Raw genomic sequence first — 15,146 nt, forward strand, 5'->3', positions numbered from 1 at the left:
TATATATTAAGTAATCCTATTTTACTATATTCACCCCTTTTCAGCACCCCCTAGTGGTCAGGTCAGTTCCGGAATAGGCTTAACGCAGAATAAAAGCGGACCCAATGGTCAGCTCAGGTCGATACCCAATGGTCAGGTGAGCTATAGCCTCCGTCGCTGCACGGGACAGCTCTCGTCCTGCATTCGCGATGCTTCCCAGAACAGCGCTGCGGACGAGAATCCGTCTCGCCTCAAGGCCGAGCCAAGTCAACGGGCTCCGGTGCTACTCCAGAATCATTCAGGGTATGTTTGCGCCTGCATTGTTCTCTTCATCCAAAGAGGGAAGGCGGGTAAAAAAAGGGAAAAGGGGGCCGCTGGCTGACCTCCGCAATCACAGAACACGATGTCCTCCTCCTACGACAGAAGGGCGCCAGGAACGCGACGAAGCGCCAAGTCACACCCCCGATCCGATCGGACACGACTTTCAAGGCGGCCTGGGGTGTGCACGTGAACGGGTCGGACCTCATCGGCAGGACGCTGCCGTGTACCATTCAGGACAGCAAGGGCAACAATATGCGCCTGTCGGAAGTGACGCTGGCGCAATATGTGACCAACATCCCGCGGGTGGCGACACCGGTATGGCTCCCCGGAGAAATCCCACCCCTCCACTGGGAAGATACACACCGACCTGACACCGGGGACCTAGATCTACCCGCACGACTCGTCCATGATCGTCTCGCTCCTTGACATTGACCTTCCGGCGCCGGGGGAAGACCCGGTCGCCGACGCGGGCGCTCCGTTTGAGGTGTTCGAAGCCGGCACGGGTATGGGCTCCCTGACGCTGCACCTCGCGCGCGCGATCCACGGCGCCAACCCCGCCGTCCCGGCCGCGTTGCGCGCCGCCCTCTGCGCCGCCCCCTACGCCAAGGGCCAGCTCCTCAGCGACGTCGCGACCGACGACTCGCCCGAGCTGGGCCCGCACCCGCACTCCCCCGAGGGCCTGGCGCCCGAGCTGCAGGCCCAGCTCGACGGCTACCGGCCCGCTCGCCGCGCCATCCTGCACACCCTCGATATTCGTCCCTCGGCAAGCCGCCTCGCGCACGGGACGATCCGCGACTTCCGCCGCGCGCTGTACCTCCTCGACATCGATTTCCACGTGCGCACGATCCGCTCGTTCCTCGAGCCGCGCCTTGCGGCGTCGCCTGACCGCGCGCCCTTCTTGTCGCACGCCGTACTCGACCTGCCTGCGTCGGCGGACCACGCCGAGCTCGTCGTTGAGGCGCTGCGGCCCGACGGCCGTCTTGTTGTTTTCTTCCCGTCCATCACGCAGGTATTGGATTTCGTAAAGTGGGTCACGGACACGACGCAGCCGGTGTACGTGGAGCGCGTTATCGAGCTGGCCAACTCAACCTTTGAGCCAGGTTTCTCGGATGGTGTGGGCGGAAGGGAGTGGGACGTGCGCGTCGTGACGCCGAAGAAGGTGGCGAGGGGGGAGGTCGAGGCCGTGGGGGAGAATGAGGGCAAGGTGACCGTGTGCCGGCCCAAGGTGGGCACCATGGTCGGCGGTGGAGGCTTCATTGCCGTCTTCACCAAGAAGTCGCCTGCGCCGCTGCGCGTGGAGGGAGCTCAGGAAACCGTTGGTGTGGCTGAGAATGCTGCATCTGCTGAAAAGGCCGAGGACAAGTCGGATGGAGAGGTGTGTCCGGCTGACTTGTCCAGCCAGGTGAAAAGAATGCTGGGAATGGGACCGTGATTTGGGACAGCAGCCGCTTCGCGTGCTGCACTGTATCGTGTATCATGAACGCTAGACTGTACAATACTGCGACGTGACTCGCTAGACGTATAAAAGAATACGATAGAGACATATATCAACGGCCAAGCCACAACTTGTGCTGGCTGTTGCCTCCGCTCTCTCCCTGCACTTAACTGCCTGTTAGCTGCTTGACGATCACTACGGCAGGAGACAAAGCAATCCAGTCCCGAGTGGCGTTGTTGCAGGGTGTTGGTCGGAGCGTTCATGTTTGTTGGTCAAGCGTCAATAGGGGCCAGACGCTATTGAGCACCCAAAGCAGCATGTTATCAGGGGATCAACAGTGGTGATGCCCTAATGGAACTGACTCTTTGTATCGGTCGTCGATCGTCTGCGGTCATTTTCTGATATATTGGCTGCACAGGTCCATCATTTCCTAGTGATAGTACTCGGTCAGCTCGGTGCGCCACGACTCTACGACTCGAGAGCGCTCATCATGGGTTTCCAGTACCAGCATGCGGGCCCGTCTTCAGAAACGCTGCAGCACCCGTCATCTGCAGGCGAATCTGTGAACGTTCAAGCTCATGAGCGTATTCGGTCCCGAAAGCCCCGGGATTGGTTCGAAAGCACTTTATTCTGGCTGTCGCGACTCGCCTCAATCACCTGGCTCATAGTTGTGTTCACAGCGGCTTGTACTGTCTTGATATCATGGGAGGGGTACTGCGACCAGCGGCACGGGCATCGCTTGGGTGAAGACCCCACGGGAAACATTCCGGAGTGTGAGTCGACCCCTGGTTTCAACAGGTCTGTCGTTGCGTTGTCGGGTCAAGAGCTGATGCCAAAAGCGTCCAGTTCCCCGCGTCATACAGCATTTCGAGTTGACGGCCGACTACACATTCAACCCGCTGAACACGACCGCCAACGAGAAGCACCAAGTACGAAAGAACTGGGATGCTTTGATGCCAGGTGAGTCAACGGCATGCAGCCGTACGTCCAGGAACGGCGCAGCAGCCACCTACTAACAGCGGCAGTCGGCCATGGGTTCTTCAGCGCAACGAAGAACCAAAACCAGCTGCCGACGGTGACGGTCGACCCGGAGAACCACCCGGCGCACATCACGGCCGTGTTCCACCAGCTGCACTGTCTCTACATGATCATGCAGGCGTACCACTCGGGCGTGCAGGCGACGGAGGAGACGGAGGCGATGGCATTTCACCTGCGGCACTGCTTCGAGTACCTGCGGCTGTCGCTTGCCTGCCACGGCGACACGGCGCTCGGGGGTAGAGTCGACGACACGACGGCCGGGGAGGCGGGGGCACAGCATGTGTGCAAGGACTGGGGGGCTGTCAAGCGGTTTGCCGAGACGCATCGGACGAACGAGTTTCGGGGCATCATCGACACTGACTAGCAGCGGGCCTCTCGGATGAGTTGGCTATTGTGAACTGAAGACTGAGGTGAGATCGTGAAGGGTTGTATATTGAGGATGGGGGGGGGGGCTTTGACAGCGGAAAAGGGAACAGTTCCCTCTGTGGGTGTGCCTTCCTTGGTAGGTAAGTGAGGGGCAACTACCCTGTGGCAGGTGAGATCGGCCAAGGGGAAGGTCCGGCGAGACAAGCGACTTCCCGAACTGTTTCCCGGCGTGTTTCCATAGGGCGCACTCACGCGGCCATGGCCCCTTCGACCTGGAGCGCTCGTCCTCGTCGGTTCAAAATGTCTTTCGTGATAATCTGCATACCTACCTATTCTGGTGAATTGAGAGGCACTTTTGTCTGCCAAATCAACACACTACCCAAAGAGCCCCCCTAGCTTGGTAGTATCGTCCCATCGACTTCTCTTTGGCTGTGCCTTCTCATCCGCTTGACACACTCCACCACCTTGCCCACCTCGACCCCACGATGCCACCCTTTGCCTCACTACTTAGCTTGGGCCGCATCCCTCGATTTGGACCCAGGTTCTTCTCATCGACCTCCCAAGCTGCCTCGCGTCTCAAGATCAATGCTGATCGACTCAATAACACCATCCATGACACGTGTCAATGGGGCGCTGCTCACCCCTATGGCAGGTACCCTTTAACCCCTGCCCTTCCCAAGCGCACAGAGGACTCACACATGTATACAGCGCGCCTACGGAAACAGGCATGGCCCGCCTCGCCCTCACTGATGACGATGCCCGTGTGCGCCGCTGGTTCGCTGATGAAGTCCGGAACATCGGCTGTGACGTTGCCGTAGACGCCATGGGCAACCAGTTTGCCCGTCGTCGCGGCCGCACTGCTGCTGCCATGACTGCCATGGGTAGCCACCTCGACACGCAGCCGCGCGGTGGTCGCTACGATGGCATTCTAGGTGTCATTGCTGGCCTCGAAGTGCTGCGAACCTTGCACGAGAATGGCTACGAAACCAAGTTTGACGTTGGTGCGGTGAACTGGACAAAGTACGCCCTACCTTGCGCTCGACTTCCAGCAAAGAACTGACACGACTTGATTAGCGAGGAGGGCGCCAGGTTTCCCAAGTCCATGATCTCCTCCGGGGTCTGGGCTGGCGACATCCCGATTGATAATGCCCACGCCCTCGCTGACATTTTCGACCCCTCGGCCACTGTCAAGTCTGAGCTTCGACGACACGGTTTCCTCGGAGACATCGCCTGCACATATGGCCCCCAAGGTTACCCTCTGGGCGCCCACTTTGAGCTGCACATCGAGCAGGGCCCCATCCTGCAGGACGCCGGCCGCCGAATCGGTGTTGTCCAGGGGGCTCAGGCCTACCGCTGGTTCACCTTTACTGTGACGGGCCGGGACGCACATACAGGAACCACGCCGCTCGGTGCCCGAAAGGACCCCCTCCTCGCTGCGAGCCGCATGGTAGTCGCAGCCCACGAGGCAGCCAAGGCGGTAGGCGGCCTCGCATCCACAGGCGTGTTCAAGATGCCCACCAACTCGTCCACAAACACAATTGCCAGCACAGTGAGCTTCACGCTAGACATTCGACACCCAGAGGACGAGGTTGTAGCAAGGATGCAGGACACGATTCTCGCAACGTTTGAAGGTATCGCCGGCATGGACGGGCGCGGTGTTGAGCTCGCCTGGACTCTCGACACGGACTCGCCGGCAACCAAGTTCCACCCCGACTGCATTGGTGCCGTGGAAAAGGCGGCCGATGGACTCGTCGGCCGGGACGGCTGGCTGCACATCACGAGTGGTGCGGGCCACGACAGCGTCTATACGAGCCGGCGGTGCCCGACGACCATGATCTTTGTGCCGTGCAAGGACGGCGTCAGCCATCATCCGGAGGAGTATTGCAGCCCCGAGGACTGGTGAGTGGTCTTGTGTTTGGTGTGCATGATGTTTTGAAGACTGACATTTGTGGACAGTGCAATGGGAACGCAGGCATTGCTGGACGCTGTGCTCGAGTACGATGAGAACAGGAGTTCATGAACGACAGTCGAGACGGGTATGATTTTGCGTATACCACTTGGCTCACTTCTCGAAAGTCGATGTAAATGACATATAGTACATTCAGTCAATTTTATTGCTGTCTCATAATCCCGTTCCTCTCAACGGTGTCAGGCACATCGGGTTGTTCTAGGCTTGGTGATTCCAACGCGATGACGTGCGTCGTTTTCCTATAATGCTAGCGACTTGCTCGAAAAGTGTGCAACCCCTCTCTTGATTTCAGACTTTGACATATGTATATTGAAAATCCAATTCCAAATTCAAGCTTACACGTCAACATCCAGTGTTGCGAAAAATCGACCATGGAGAATCGTCATCAAGAATGTCAGAATCCGGGGCGCTCCGAGTCGGCTGCAAAAAGGAGCCCCGCCCGGCGGAGCGAGCGGGGGCACCTGTAGTCAGAGGGCGCCGGAACACGCCGCGAAGGCGATTCCACGGCCCAAAACCTACCAATGCCCTCTCCAAATAGGTTCCGGCAATAAAAGCCGCCGCGCGCGCGCCGAGTCGGCGCACTGTCACGAGAGGATTTCGTTGTGCTCGCTCGCCCTGTGAGGGGTTCCATGTTTATTTTGTCAGGTCGGCTTGCCAGCTTGACCCCGCAGAAGGTAGTGAGCTCTCCCTACCCATAGGGGCCCAAGAGCCTCGAGGTCCATGCAGTGACGAGTCCGCCATGTAGGAGGACGAACGACCATTTTTTCGATGCCAACCAGAGAAAGAGATCTGAGAGACTCTCCACTTGAACACGTACTCGCTTGCTTGCCGTACTTGCACTCTTCGTCGTGGACCTTCAAGCTGAACGGAGCGTCTGCTGCAATACGCAGACGGCGGCCCATTGCCGAATTCGAGGAACCCCCGGCCGCCGCCCAGGCCTTCCACGCCCAGCTGCGCTCTTCGCGCTCACACCGCTGATGTCCCTCCCGACGCTCGCTCGCGCCCTCGGCGAGGCGCTCGCGGCGGCAGTTCAGAAGCGGCGTCGTGGCTGTGGAGCCGAATACGGCGCCATGTTTGCATGAGAGTCTGCGGACTGGCAGGTCTGTGACGGCTCACTCGGGTGCCAGGACGATCATGGTCGGGATGAACTATGGAACTGTGTCGGCATCGCGTGGCAGGGTCGAAGGACAGGTGGAGACGTGAATGTCGTGCTGTCGAATTCGGAAGCACATTTAGCAAATAAGGCTCTCTCGAGGGAAACGGCATCAGGCTTGGGCCTTGTGGTGTCGCCGCTCGGGGCGCGTTGTGGAAGATTCGAGAGACCGGAGGAGATGAGGTGAGTGCGGTGCCGTCACCAGATGCCGGTATTGTGCTTCTCGTGACTGAGGGGCCTAGGGAAGATGACATGCCCAACAGGCCAGGGCAGTATGGAGGTTCCATGCCAGCTTCTAAAGTTTGACGTCTTCAGGCATCAGATAGACTCCATGGGAGTGTGAGGGATTCATCGAAGCTGCTTGGCTTGCAAATTCTCGCTCAACCTGTGTCGTTCAAAAAGCAGTGATAGAACCAGTTTGGCAACATCGCCACATACCTATGTGCCAACCCCCTTTACCATGACAGCCATGGGTCCTTGAATGCCACACTCACCGTCCCACGCTTCCATCGTCAAGCCCGCCCGAAAGTGTGCCGCTAAATGCTGCACCCTCTGCTCCCATCCTGTCATCCGCACCCCGCAGAACCCGCAATGACTGGGTACCGAATCCTGTGTGCGCCTGAGCATCGAAACGTCCATGGCCCAGCCTTCGCGCCGCCGACAGCCATGGAACTTTTGCAGGTGCTGTACGAGGTGATCCTTGCGACTAAAGGTCCGCGCCTCGAGACTCCTCTCGGCGCACTCCTCGAATTGGTGCGACTGGAAATGGGTGATATCCGGCGAGGAGTGGCCGCAAAAGACGCATTCCGGGCCACGGGATGCGGGGCGCCAGGTGATGAGAGGGTCAGAGGCGGCGAGAGGTACACCACAGATCCAAGAATGGAGGCCGGGCAGGTGGACGGACTGCTCATGGCGAGACCAGTCAAACTTTTTATGAAAGGACTGGAGGCAGAACGTGCACTGGAAGTTTGTCGCTGTCGCAGGCTTGCCCGTCTTTGCAAAAGGATGGATGCCGCCATCGGAGCTGTTACCGGACCGTGCCCCGAAGTGGTTGCTTGCAGACGAGTGGAAGGAATAGCAGGATGAGTTTGAATCAGACGAGCCATCGAGGCTGCGGCCCCTTGTGTTGAAATTGAAGCTGTCGTCTGCCGAGGACGCGCTACCTTCGCCAAAACTATCAGCTGGCTCGAGATTGTTCGAGTTGTCGGACAGAAAGGCGTCTAAAGCACTCTCGAGAAGCGTAAGATCGACAGGCTCCTCGTCTGGAGGTGAATTTCGCCATCGCTCGAGGGGTGACATGTTCGACAAGAGAGACCGTGGTCTGGGCGACCCTTGCGGGTGTTGTTGTTTGGAAGACTGTCTCGAGACCCGAAGTGATAGCCTGTGTCGACGCCGGGCATTGGTGAACCAGTTGACAACCTGCGACTTGCTGAGGCCTGATTGCTGCGCTAGACTATCCTTTACATCATCAGACGGATACGGATGGTCCAGATGCGCGGCAAACCAGGCTCTGAGAGCGCGGTTCTTGTGAACCGATCGAGAACTGGCTCGCTTGCTTGACGAAGATGGCATTACTAATGATGCTGGGTGTGGTGCTGGCGCCAAGGGGTCCTCGAGAAGGGGGTGCTCATCGAATATCGAAGTCGAGGCTGAGGGCTCTTCGTTCACTCCGTGGAGATGGCCTATGACAGGTTCTGATGTTTCAAAACTGGAGTGGTCGCGTTTGGCCTGGCCGGCCAAGGAACAGTCGCGAAAGAGTGCAACGCAGGATGAACATGACGAGACGGGGTTGGGGTTGGCTGATGTCGTCCGGAGTATAAAGCATTGCAACCGGTGACGTCTGCAGTTGGCGCATGGCATAGGCGGCCAGTACGTGCCATTATCGAGTAGAAGCTCATCCAAGTTCTCGTCATCCATCGTGTCGATGTCCAGTCTGTGGCTTAACAATAAGCCTACATGAAGGAAGGAAGGAAGGAGGAGGCAGTGAGTCCTAATTGCATATCGTGATTAGTCGACCCGGTGCGCTGCATTACTTTGTGTTGCTGCTGTGCGTTGTCCTCGCTACATGCAGGAAGGAGACCCCGTATCAGCATAACCGAATTCCACACCTGGGCGGACAGCCGGGCTATTGTGCAGGCTCATGAACATGATCTCAACACACCACAAACCGCCTGGTCATCCTCAGACAGTCTTACTCTACAAGGCGTGCCGAATTTAAAATGGAAGTTATCGATAACGAGCCTCTCCAGGTCTCTTTCCCTCTACCACGTTCGATCGATACTCGTGTATTCATTCACCTTACCATCAAGGCCAAAGCCGTTACCTTGTTCCTCACCACAGCAAACCAGGATGAGCCGTCATCACCAGCAGCCATGGGCTCCTTCGTCTACGCTCTGCCTGACGTAAGCCATTTACTCATCCTCCCAGCTGAATATCACTGCCCCGTCACTGACCATGCACAGCGTCTCAACCCCGCTCAGCCAATTTCCACAACACTCTATGTTCACGAGCCGACCCTCGAATTCACGCAGCGCATGGCGAAGCTGATCGCCAAGCGGGCGAACATGCCCGTCTATGTTACCAACAGTAGTTCCTTCACAAACTGCCCCGAGGGCGGCACCGTTGAGGAGGAGATGGACGTCTTCAAGCGGGTCGTCGATGTGGTGATTGAGCGGGTCCGACTGGTCGTCAAACCGACAGCAGCAGCCAACGGTGTCTGATCGGCTGCTTTCACGAAGTTCTGGGCGCCGTTTGCGAAGGCCTCCTCTTCGTGGCTGGCGTCACGTCGAAAGGCTGGTGAATTCTCCTTCGGGGTAACGTGCTAGCTTTCGCTGTCCCGCGTAGCTGTTTATGTTGCACGTCTACGATCGGCAGCAGAGGGGAAATGGGGGCACATGCGGCCTGCCGCAGGCAGTGGCTGGCGGGAATATTCGGGGTACGCGCTCAAGACTGCCCTAGTGATGCAGAGAAGCAAGAGCTTTGAATGAGTACGGAAGCTCAGAGGGTCTGCGAACGATGGCAGAAGCTGTTGCGAAATAGGAGGCCATGCCCGGTGTTCTATTTACGCATGGCTGTAATGAGGATTTTCTTCACCGAGAGCGTCATTTCCAGTCAACGGCCGTCTCTAGTGCATCGAAATATCATTGTTACGAAAAGGAACTTCGGACCGTCGCACGCGGCATCTCAAGCGCTGTCCTGTGTCACGCCAGGTGAGGAGGTATGATAGACGGGCTGCTGCAGGCGGTGGCAAGGGAGGTGCCCGAAAGCTTGACGCCAAGACGACGAAATCTGCTGCCGCCAATGGCCCTAGTTGATACCTTGCATTCGGCTATCGCCCAAATATAAAGAAAAATGAGTTGAAACGCGTGTTTATTCCATCCATCGCAAGAACCGCGACTGTGGAAAGTACCTACCTACCTCGCCTGGCAGACGCAACATTCATGTAAAGAAATAGGCAGCAAAGGGTGCAATTCGCCCCAGACCGGTGCATTATCCGAACAAGGCTTATCGAACGGACTATCTTTCGTCAGAACCCCGCCCTTAGCGCAACCAAGGATTTTGCGGGCAGCAGCAGTGACTGGCAAAAGTCACCGCAGAGAAGCGGGACAGACAGATATGGAGGGCGGGGGCCACAAGCACTGTAAGGCAGGGTACCTTACCTAGGTATAGCACCAGCTGGATCTGTGCTTTTCCATCACCAGATCAGGTTTGCAGCCCGCCTTCTTTGTTCTGCCTCTTGCCCCCTACTCCTCATCTGTATGGCCTACATTTCGAATCGAGGGCAAATTGCAGTATTCCTGCAAGGCAGCCAGCTACCTTGATCGTCGACAGCTCCCTTCGGAGACAACGGTACGTCGTCTGTCGAAACCCCTCCCCTTCTTGGCGGCAGTATCTGTGCCAGTGCCACATGTGTCAGTACCCTGGCCCCTGCTCTCTCTCTCCCCCCCCCCTCTGATTTTTGGCTCTTTCGACCTGGAGCGGGTCTCAACGAGGGGCTCGAGCCTGGAGTGTCAGTCGCGGGGCTTCAAATTCCTGTCGCTTTCCGCACCGCACCACTCCACACACCACCACCACCACAACATCACTCCTACCACTGATCGGGCGCATCGTGGGAACAGAAAAGCGCTGACAAGCAGTCTCCCACTAGTACTGCCTCGGTGGATGTAATTCTCGGCACAATCTTTATTTCATCGCCGGCCTGCCTTCGTTTTGTCTTCGAGCTGTCGCATCCATCGAACGACCGCAATCAAACCACCTCGATCCTTTTCAACTCCCACATCGATCGACCCCCCTCGAACCGACACCATCATGACCTGGCAGCCAAGCCAGGAGTCCTTGAGCCAGCTTGCTGTCTGTCTCAAGGACTCCTTGAGCGGCTTCGACAAGAATGCGCGCAAACAGGCTGAAGATGTGGGTTTCATTCGCACATTTCGAGCGATCTGACCTTTTCGGATCACAAATGTAAACTGCAGTCGCAAAACGTTACTGACGCACTCTGCTTCAGATGCTCACGCAGGCCAAGGCCTCGCCCGATATCAACAACTACCTCGCCTACCTCTTCTCCAGCGCCGAAGCCCCGGCTGGCGTCCCCTTCAACTCCATGGAGTACCACCTCGTACGATCCGCCGCCGCCATCATGCTCAAGAACAACGCACGCTCCCAGTACAAGCAAATCCCCGAGAGCAGCATGTCCCTCATCAAATTGGCCATTCCCATGGGAATTCAGGACAAGAACCCGCAGATCCGAAGCTACGCTGGTAATATTGCGACGGAAATTATCAAGAACGGAGGTCTCCTGAGCTGGCCTGAGCTACTGCCTCAGCTCCTGAGTCTGTTGTCGAACGAGTCCGGCCAGGTCCATGCCGAGGCCCAGGAGGGCGCCATGCACGCCATGGCCAAGATCTGCGAGGACAACGTGAAGCTCCTGGATCGCGAAGTTAACGGCCAAAGGCCTCTGACTTTCCTCATGCCCAAGTTCATCGAGGCCACCAAGAACTCTCTGCCCAAGGTCCGCGCCCAGGCTCTCAGCGCTATCAACGTCTTCATACCCCGCAAATCGCAGGCCATGCTTAACAACATTGATGATCTGCTATCCCACCTCTTCACGCTGGCCACGGACGACAACCCCGACGTGCGTCGCCAGGTGTGCCACGCCTTTGTCCAGCTCGTGGAAGCTCGTCCCGACAAGCTGCAACCACACATCAGCGGACTGGTGGACTACATCATTTCGCAGCAAAAGAGTGACGACGAAGAATTGGCCAGCGAGGCTGCCGAATTCTGGTTGGCCGTCGGCGAGCATCACGATCTATGGCAATCGCTCTCGCCGTACCTCGACAAGATCGTCCCGGTCCTGCTGGACTGCATGGTCTACAGTGGAGAGGATATTGCACTCCTTGGTGGCGCATCAGACGACGAGGACGAGGAGGATCGCGAGGAAGATATCAAGCCGACATTTGCCAAGAAGTCTGCTGGCAGACAGGCCAACGGACCCGATGCCTCGGCCGACCCAGGACAAAACGGAAATGCGTACGAGAAACTGGCCGACATGGAGGACGACGATCTGGAAGATGGCGAGATCGACGAGCTCGAAGATGGCGACGAAGATCCCGAGGGCAAGTGGACGATTCGCAAGTGCTCTGCCGCGGCTCTCGATGTTTTCTCGAGAGATTTTCAGGATCCCGTGTTCACGGCCATTCTCCCGTATTTGACGAAGAACCTGAAGCACGAGGATTGGCAATACAGAGAAGCTGCCGTACTGGCGCTCGGCGCCGTTGCCGAAGGAGCTAGCCGAGCCGTCACACCTCATCTTCCCGAGTTGATACCATTCCTGTTGACGTCGCTGGAGGATTCTGAACCCATCGTCAGACAGATTACCTGTTGGACGCTGGGTCGGTACTCGCATTGGGCGGCCGGTCTGACAGACCCAGCGCAGAAGGCTACATACTTCGAACCTCTAATGGACGGCATTTTGCGCAAGATGCTCGACAAGAACAAGAAGGTTCAGGAGGCGGCGGCTTCTGCCTTCGCGAACCTAGAGGACCAGTCTGGCAAGGTACTTCAGCCATATGTTGTACCGATTCTGCAACAGTTTGTCCGCTGCTTTGCGCGCTACAAGGACAGGAACATGTACATCTTGTATGATTGCGTGCAAACGCTCGCCGAGCAGCTTGGACCCTTTATGGCGCAGCCCGAGATTGTCAACATCTTCATGCCGTCGCTGATCGAGCGTTATCAGAAAGTCAATGATCAGTCGCGCGAGCTGTTCCCGCTGCTCGAATGCCTGTCCTACGTTGCCATGGCGCTCAACGACTCTTTCGCGCCTTACGCCCAGCCTATCTTTGGTCGTTGCGTCAACATTATTCACATGAACCTCGAGCAGAGCATGGCTGCGAACAACAACACGGCAGTCGAGTCGCCTGACAAGGACTTCCTCGTTACAAGCCTCGACCTTCTGAGCGCCATCGTCCAAGCGCTCGAGAGCCAAAAGTCGCAAGAGCTCGTCAGCAATGCCGATGCTTCATTCTTTGAGCTTCTCGGCTTCTGCCTCGAGGATCCTCAGGACGACGTCCGCCAGTCCGCTTATGCCCTCCTCGGTGACTGCGCCAAGTACGTCTTCCCGGCTCTGGAGAAGCACCTCGGCACCATCATGCCCATTCTCCTGCAGCAGCTTGACCTTGACAGCATCCTTGACGAGGAGATCGACAGCGGCTTCAGCGTTGTCAACAATGCCTGCTGGTCGGCTGGCGAGATTATCATGCACAACACCAAGGACATCTCTACTTACGTTCCCGAACTCCTCCAGCGCCTGGTTGACATTGTCTCCAACCCGGCCGTCTCGCACGCCGTCACGGAGAACGCCGCCATTACGATCGGTCGCCTCGGTTTGCACCACAACGAGCAGCTCGCCAGCATGCTGCCCAACTTTGCTGAGGACTTCCTCACCTCCATGGAGACGGTCGAGACGTCCGAGGAGAAGGCCACGGCGTTCAAGGGCTTCACGCTTGTCGTGGCGCGGAACCCGCAGTCCATGGAGAAGGCGCTGCCACAATTCTTTGTGGCCATTGCGAGGTACAGAGACCTGAAGCTGGAGAACCCGACCAAGCAGGAGCTACACCATCTCTTTCAAAATGTGAGTTACTGTTTGGGCACGACTGTCTAAGACAAGATGCGAACATTTGCTAATTTGCGCTCCCCAACCAGATCCTCAACGTCTACCGTCAAATGATCCCCAACTTTGCGGACTTCATCGGCCAGATGCAGCCACAGGACCAGCAGGCCCTCAAGGCGAACTACTCATTATGATTGGAGAACGGGAGGGAACACCGGATGAGGCGGGAGGTCGCATCGATGGCCCGCCAATAGCCCTTCAACATGCTAGGCGCGTGTGGAAAGGTCTCATCCATTGCATGATTATGGGCATTCACGGGTAGGGAGAGTTGGTGGTGGGATACCACCATGGCGGATACGGGGGTGTTGATGCTTTGCGCAAAGACGTATGGTTCACGATGGGTTTGAGATGAGACACAAGCGGCTAGGACATATCCGAGAACCAGAATGTTGTATTCTGGGGAGCACGCGCGCACGCAGGGTTTGGGCAGACAGGTAGGCAGCACGAGACGAAGTGGAATGAAAGCAACCCCCTTCTCAACAACGTCGATGCGAATCCGAAGGCTCGGCGCCGCGGCGGCGTGGCGGCGGCGGTGGAGACGGAGGCGGCACGAGGCCTGGGAAAGGGACGAGAAGAACCAGGAAGATGCTATTCTTGGGAGACTCCATGGACGTGCTGTTGTCTTTGGCGCACACAAGCCTGCATGGGAGACGAGGGCACGTGGTGCCCTGCACAGTTGCAGTGCAAGGGATGCGGCATTCGACAGGCCGGCACGATCGGGGCTGAACTCTGCGATGGAGCGACCACGACGCGTTCCAAAAAAAGAAAGTCCAAAAGTAAGGGCGTCTCTGGGGGTTCTTTTTCGGCACATGGCCGACACAACGAAACATTCGACTGTGGGGTTTTGGTCGTCTTTCTTTTGTCTCTCCCCCTTTTCCCTTGCGTTATTCAAACCCCACCCTTCCGTCCATAGATAGATAGGTAGCTAGTTAAGTAAAGTAGGTAGTTTAGGTAGATAGGTAGTCAGTCACAGAGTAGCGGGCAGAGCACGTCGTCCTCCATCCGTTTTTACTTTCTTCAAATTATTTCCTTTCTTGGTTTACTTCGGTTTCCTCTCCATGCCGCTACTACTCTGCCTGATCGCCACTCGACCAACGGCCGGCCGGCTACAAGGTTGAAACCATGATTGGCGTTTCCCCACCGGCCGGCCGGCCGCTTCTTCATCTGGGATTCCTTCGTAGGGCGACGGACTATCTTCTCCTAACCCAGCCTACAATCGAAGCGCTCCTATGTTGTGTTTCTTTATTCCTGGCCCTGCCCCCCTTTTCCCTTTGGGATGGTGGCCGCTTGCCCCTAATTTGGCATGGGCAGCACCCTCATCACCCCACAAGACGAGCCGCGCTCGTCGTTCGTCCGACTGGTCGTCCGACCCCATTCCCGTCCATCTAAGCATCCCGACGCTATTGTCCCAATCTCGCCACCCGCTAGCCCGTGAGAACTGAACATGGGACAAAAACAGCTCATTACTAGCGAAACTCTGTCTCCGTGATCGCCAGGGGTCCTGTGCTATACCTCGGCAAAGGGGCGGGTAGGAAGGAGCTGGGGCTTGACATGGTAGGCGCGAAGGGAGCAATGGTCAGAACAACATGATAGAATAAAATTGGAAGGCAAGACGAGAGGGCTCTCTGTCTGCATAGGAGCACTGAGGGCGGAGAGGGAGATAACATTGGGGGGGGGGGGGGAGGGGGGGGCGTTGCAGCTGCTCCGCGAATAGCAG

General features: G+C 57.3%; 5 protein-coding genes across 5 annotated transcripts; 4 read left to right on the top strand and 1 right to left on the bottom strand.

Annotated features, from left to right (window-relative positions):
• Window positions 1–188: 188 nt before the first annotated feature.
• Window positions 189–3,137, top strand: D7B24_004871 (uncharacterized protein; the record flags this gene model as incomplete). Its single annotated transcript, XM_028639036.1, has 6 exons — window positions 189–282; window positions 377–615; window positions 686–1,675; window positions 2,445–2,508; window positions 2,582–2,695; window positions 2,761–3,137. The coding sequence occupies 6 exons, from the start codon at window positions 189–191 to the stop codon at window positions 3,135–3,137; spliced, it is 1,878 nt and encodes a 625-aa protein (XP_028496390.1).
• A 487-nt stretch (window positions 3,138–3,624) lies between these two features.
• D7B24_004872 (uncharacterized protein) lies at window positions 3,625–5,159 on the top strand (the record flags this gene model as incomplete). Its single annotated transcript, XM_028639037.1, has 4 exons — window positions 3,625–3,791; window positions 3,848–4,159; window positions 4,214–5,038; window positions 5,096–5,159. 4 exons carry the CDS (start codon window positions 3,625–3,627, stop codon window positions 5,157–5,159), a joined length of 1,368 nt encoding a protein of 455 aa, XP_028496391.1.
• Window positions 5,160–5,437: 278 nt separating this feature from the next.
• Window positions 5,438–8,178, bottom strand: D7B24_004873 (uncharacterized protein; the record flags this gene model as incomplete). Its single annotated transcript, XM_028639038.1, has 4 exons — window positions 5,438–5,442; window positions 5,926–6,156; window positions 6,756–7,943; window positions 8,100–8,178. The coding sequence occupies 4 exons, from the start codon at window positions 8,176–8,178 to the stop codon at window positions 5,438–5,440; spliced, it is 1,503 nt and encodes a 500-aa protein (XP_028496392.1).
• Window positions 8,179–8,480: 302 nt separating this feature from the next.
• On the top strand, window positions 8,481–8,981 carry D7B24_004874 (uncharacterized protein; the record flags this gene model as incomplete). The annotated part of the gene is made up of 2 exons (XM_028639039.1): window positions 8,481–8,663; window positions 8,724–8,981. 2 exons carry the CDS (start codon window positions 8,481–8,483, stop codon window positions 8,979–8,981), a joined length of 441 nt encoding a protein of 146 aa, XP_028496393.1.
• A 1,588-nt stretch (window positions 8,982–10,569) lies between these two features.
• On the top strand, window positions 10,570–13,563 carry TNPO1 (Transportin-1; the record flags this gene model as incomplete). Its single annotated transcript, XM_028639040.1, has 3 exons — window positions 10,570–10,671; window positions 10,766–13,390; window positions 13,462–13,563. 3 exons carry the CDS (start codon window positions 10,570–10,572, stop codon window positions 13,561–13,563), a joined length of 2,829 nt encoding a protein of 942 aa, XP_028496394.1.
• Between the last annotated feature and the right edge of the window lie 1,583 nt (window positions 13,564–15,146).

The sequence above is a fragment of the Verticillium nonalfalfae genome (assembly GCF_003724135.2).
Source record: "Verticillium nonalfalfae strain VnAa140/NRRL 66861 chromosome Unknown scaffold_29, whole genome shotgun sequence".
In the NCBI taxonomy this organism is placed as follows: Eukaryota; Fungi; Ascomycota; class Sordariomycetes; order Glomerellales; family Plectosphaerellaceae; genus Verticillium; species Verticillium nonalfalfae.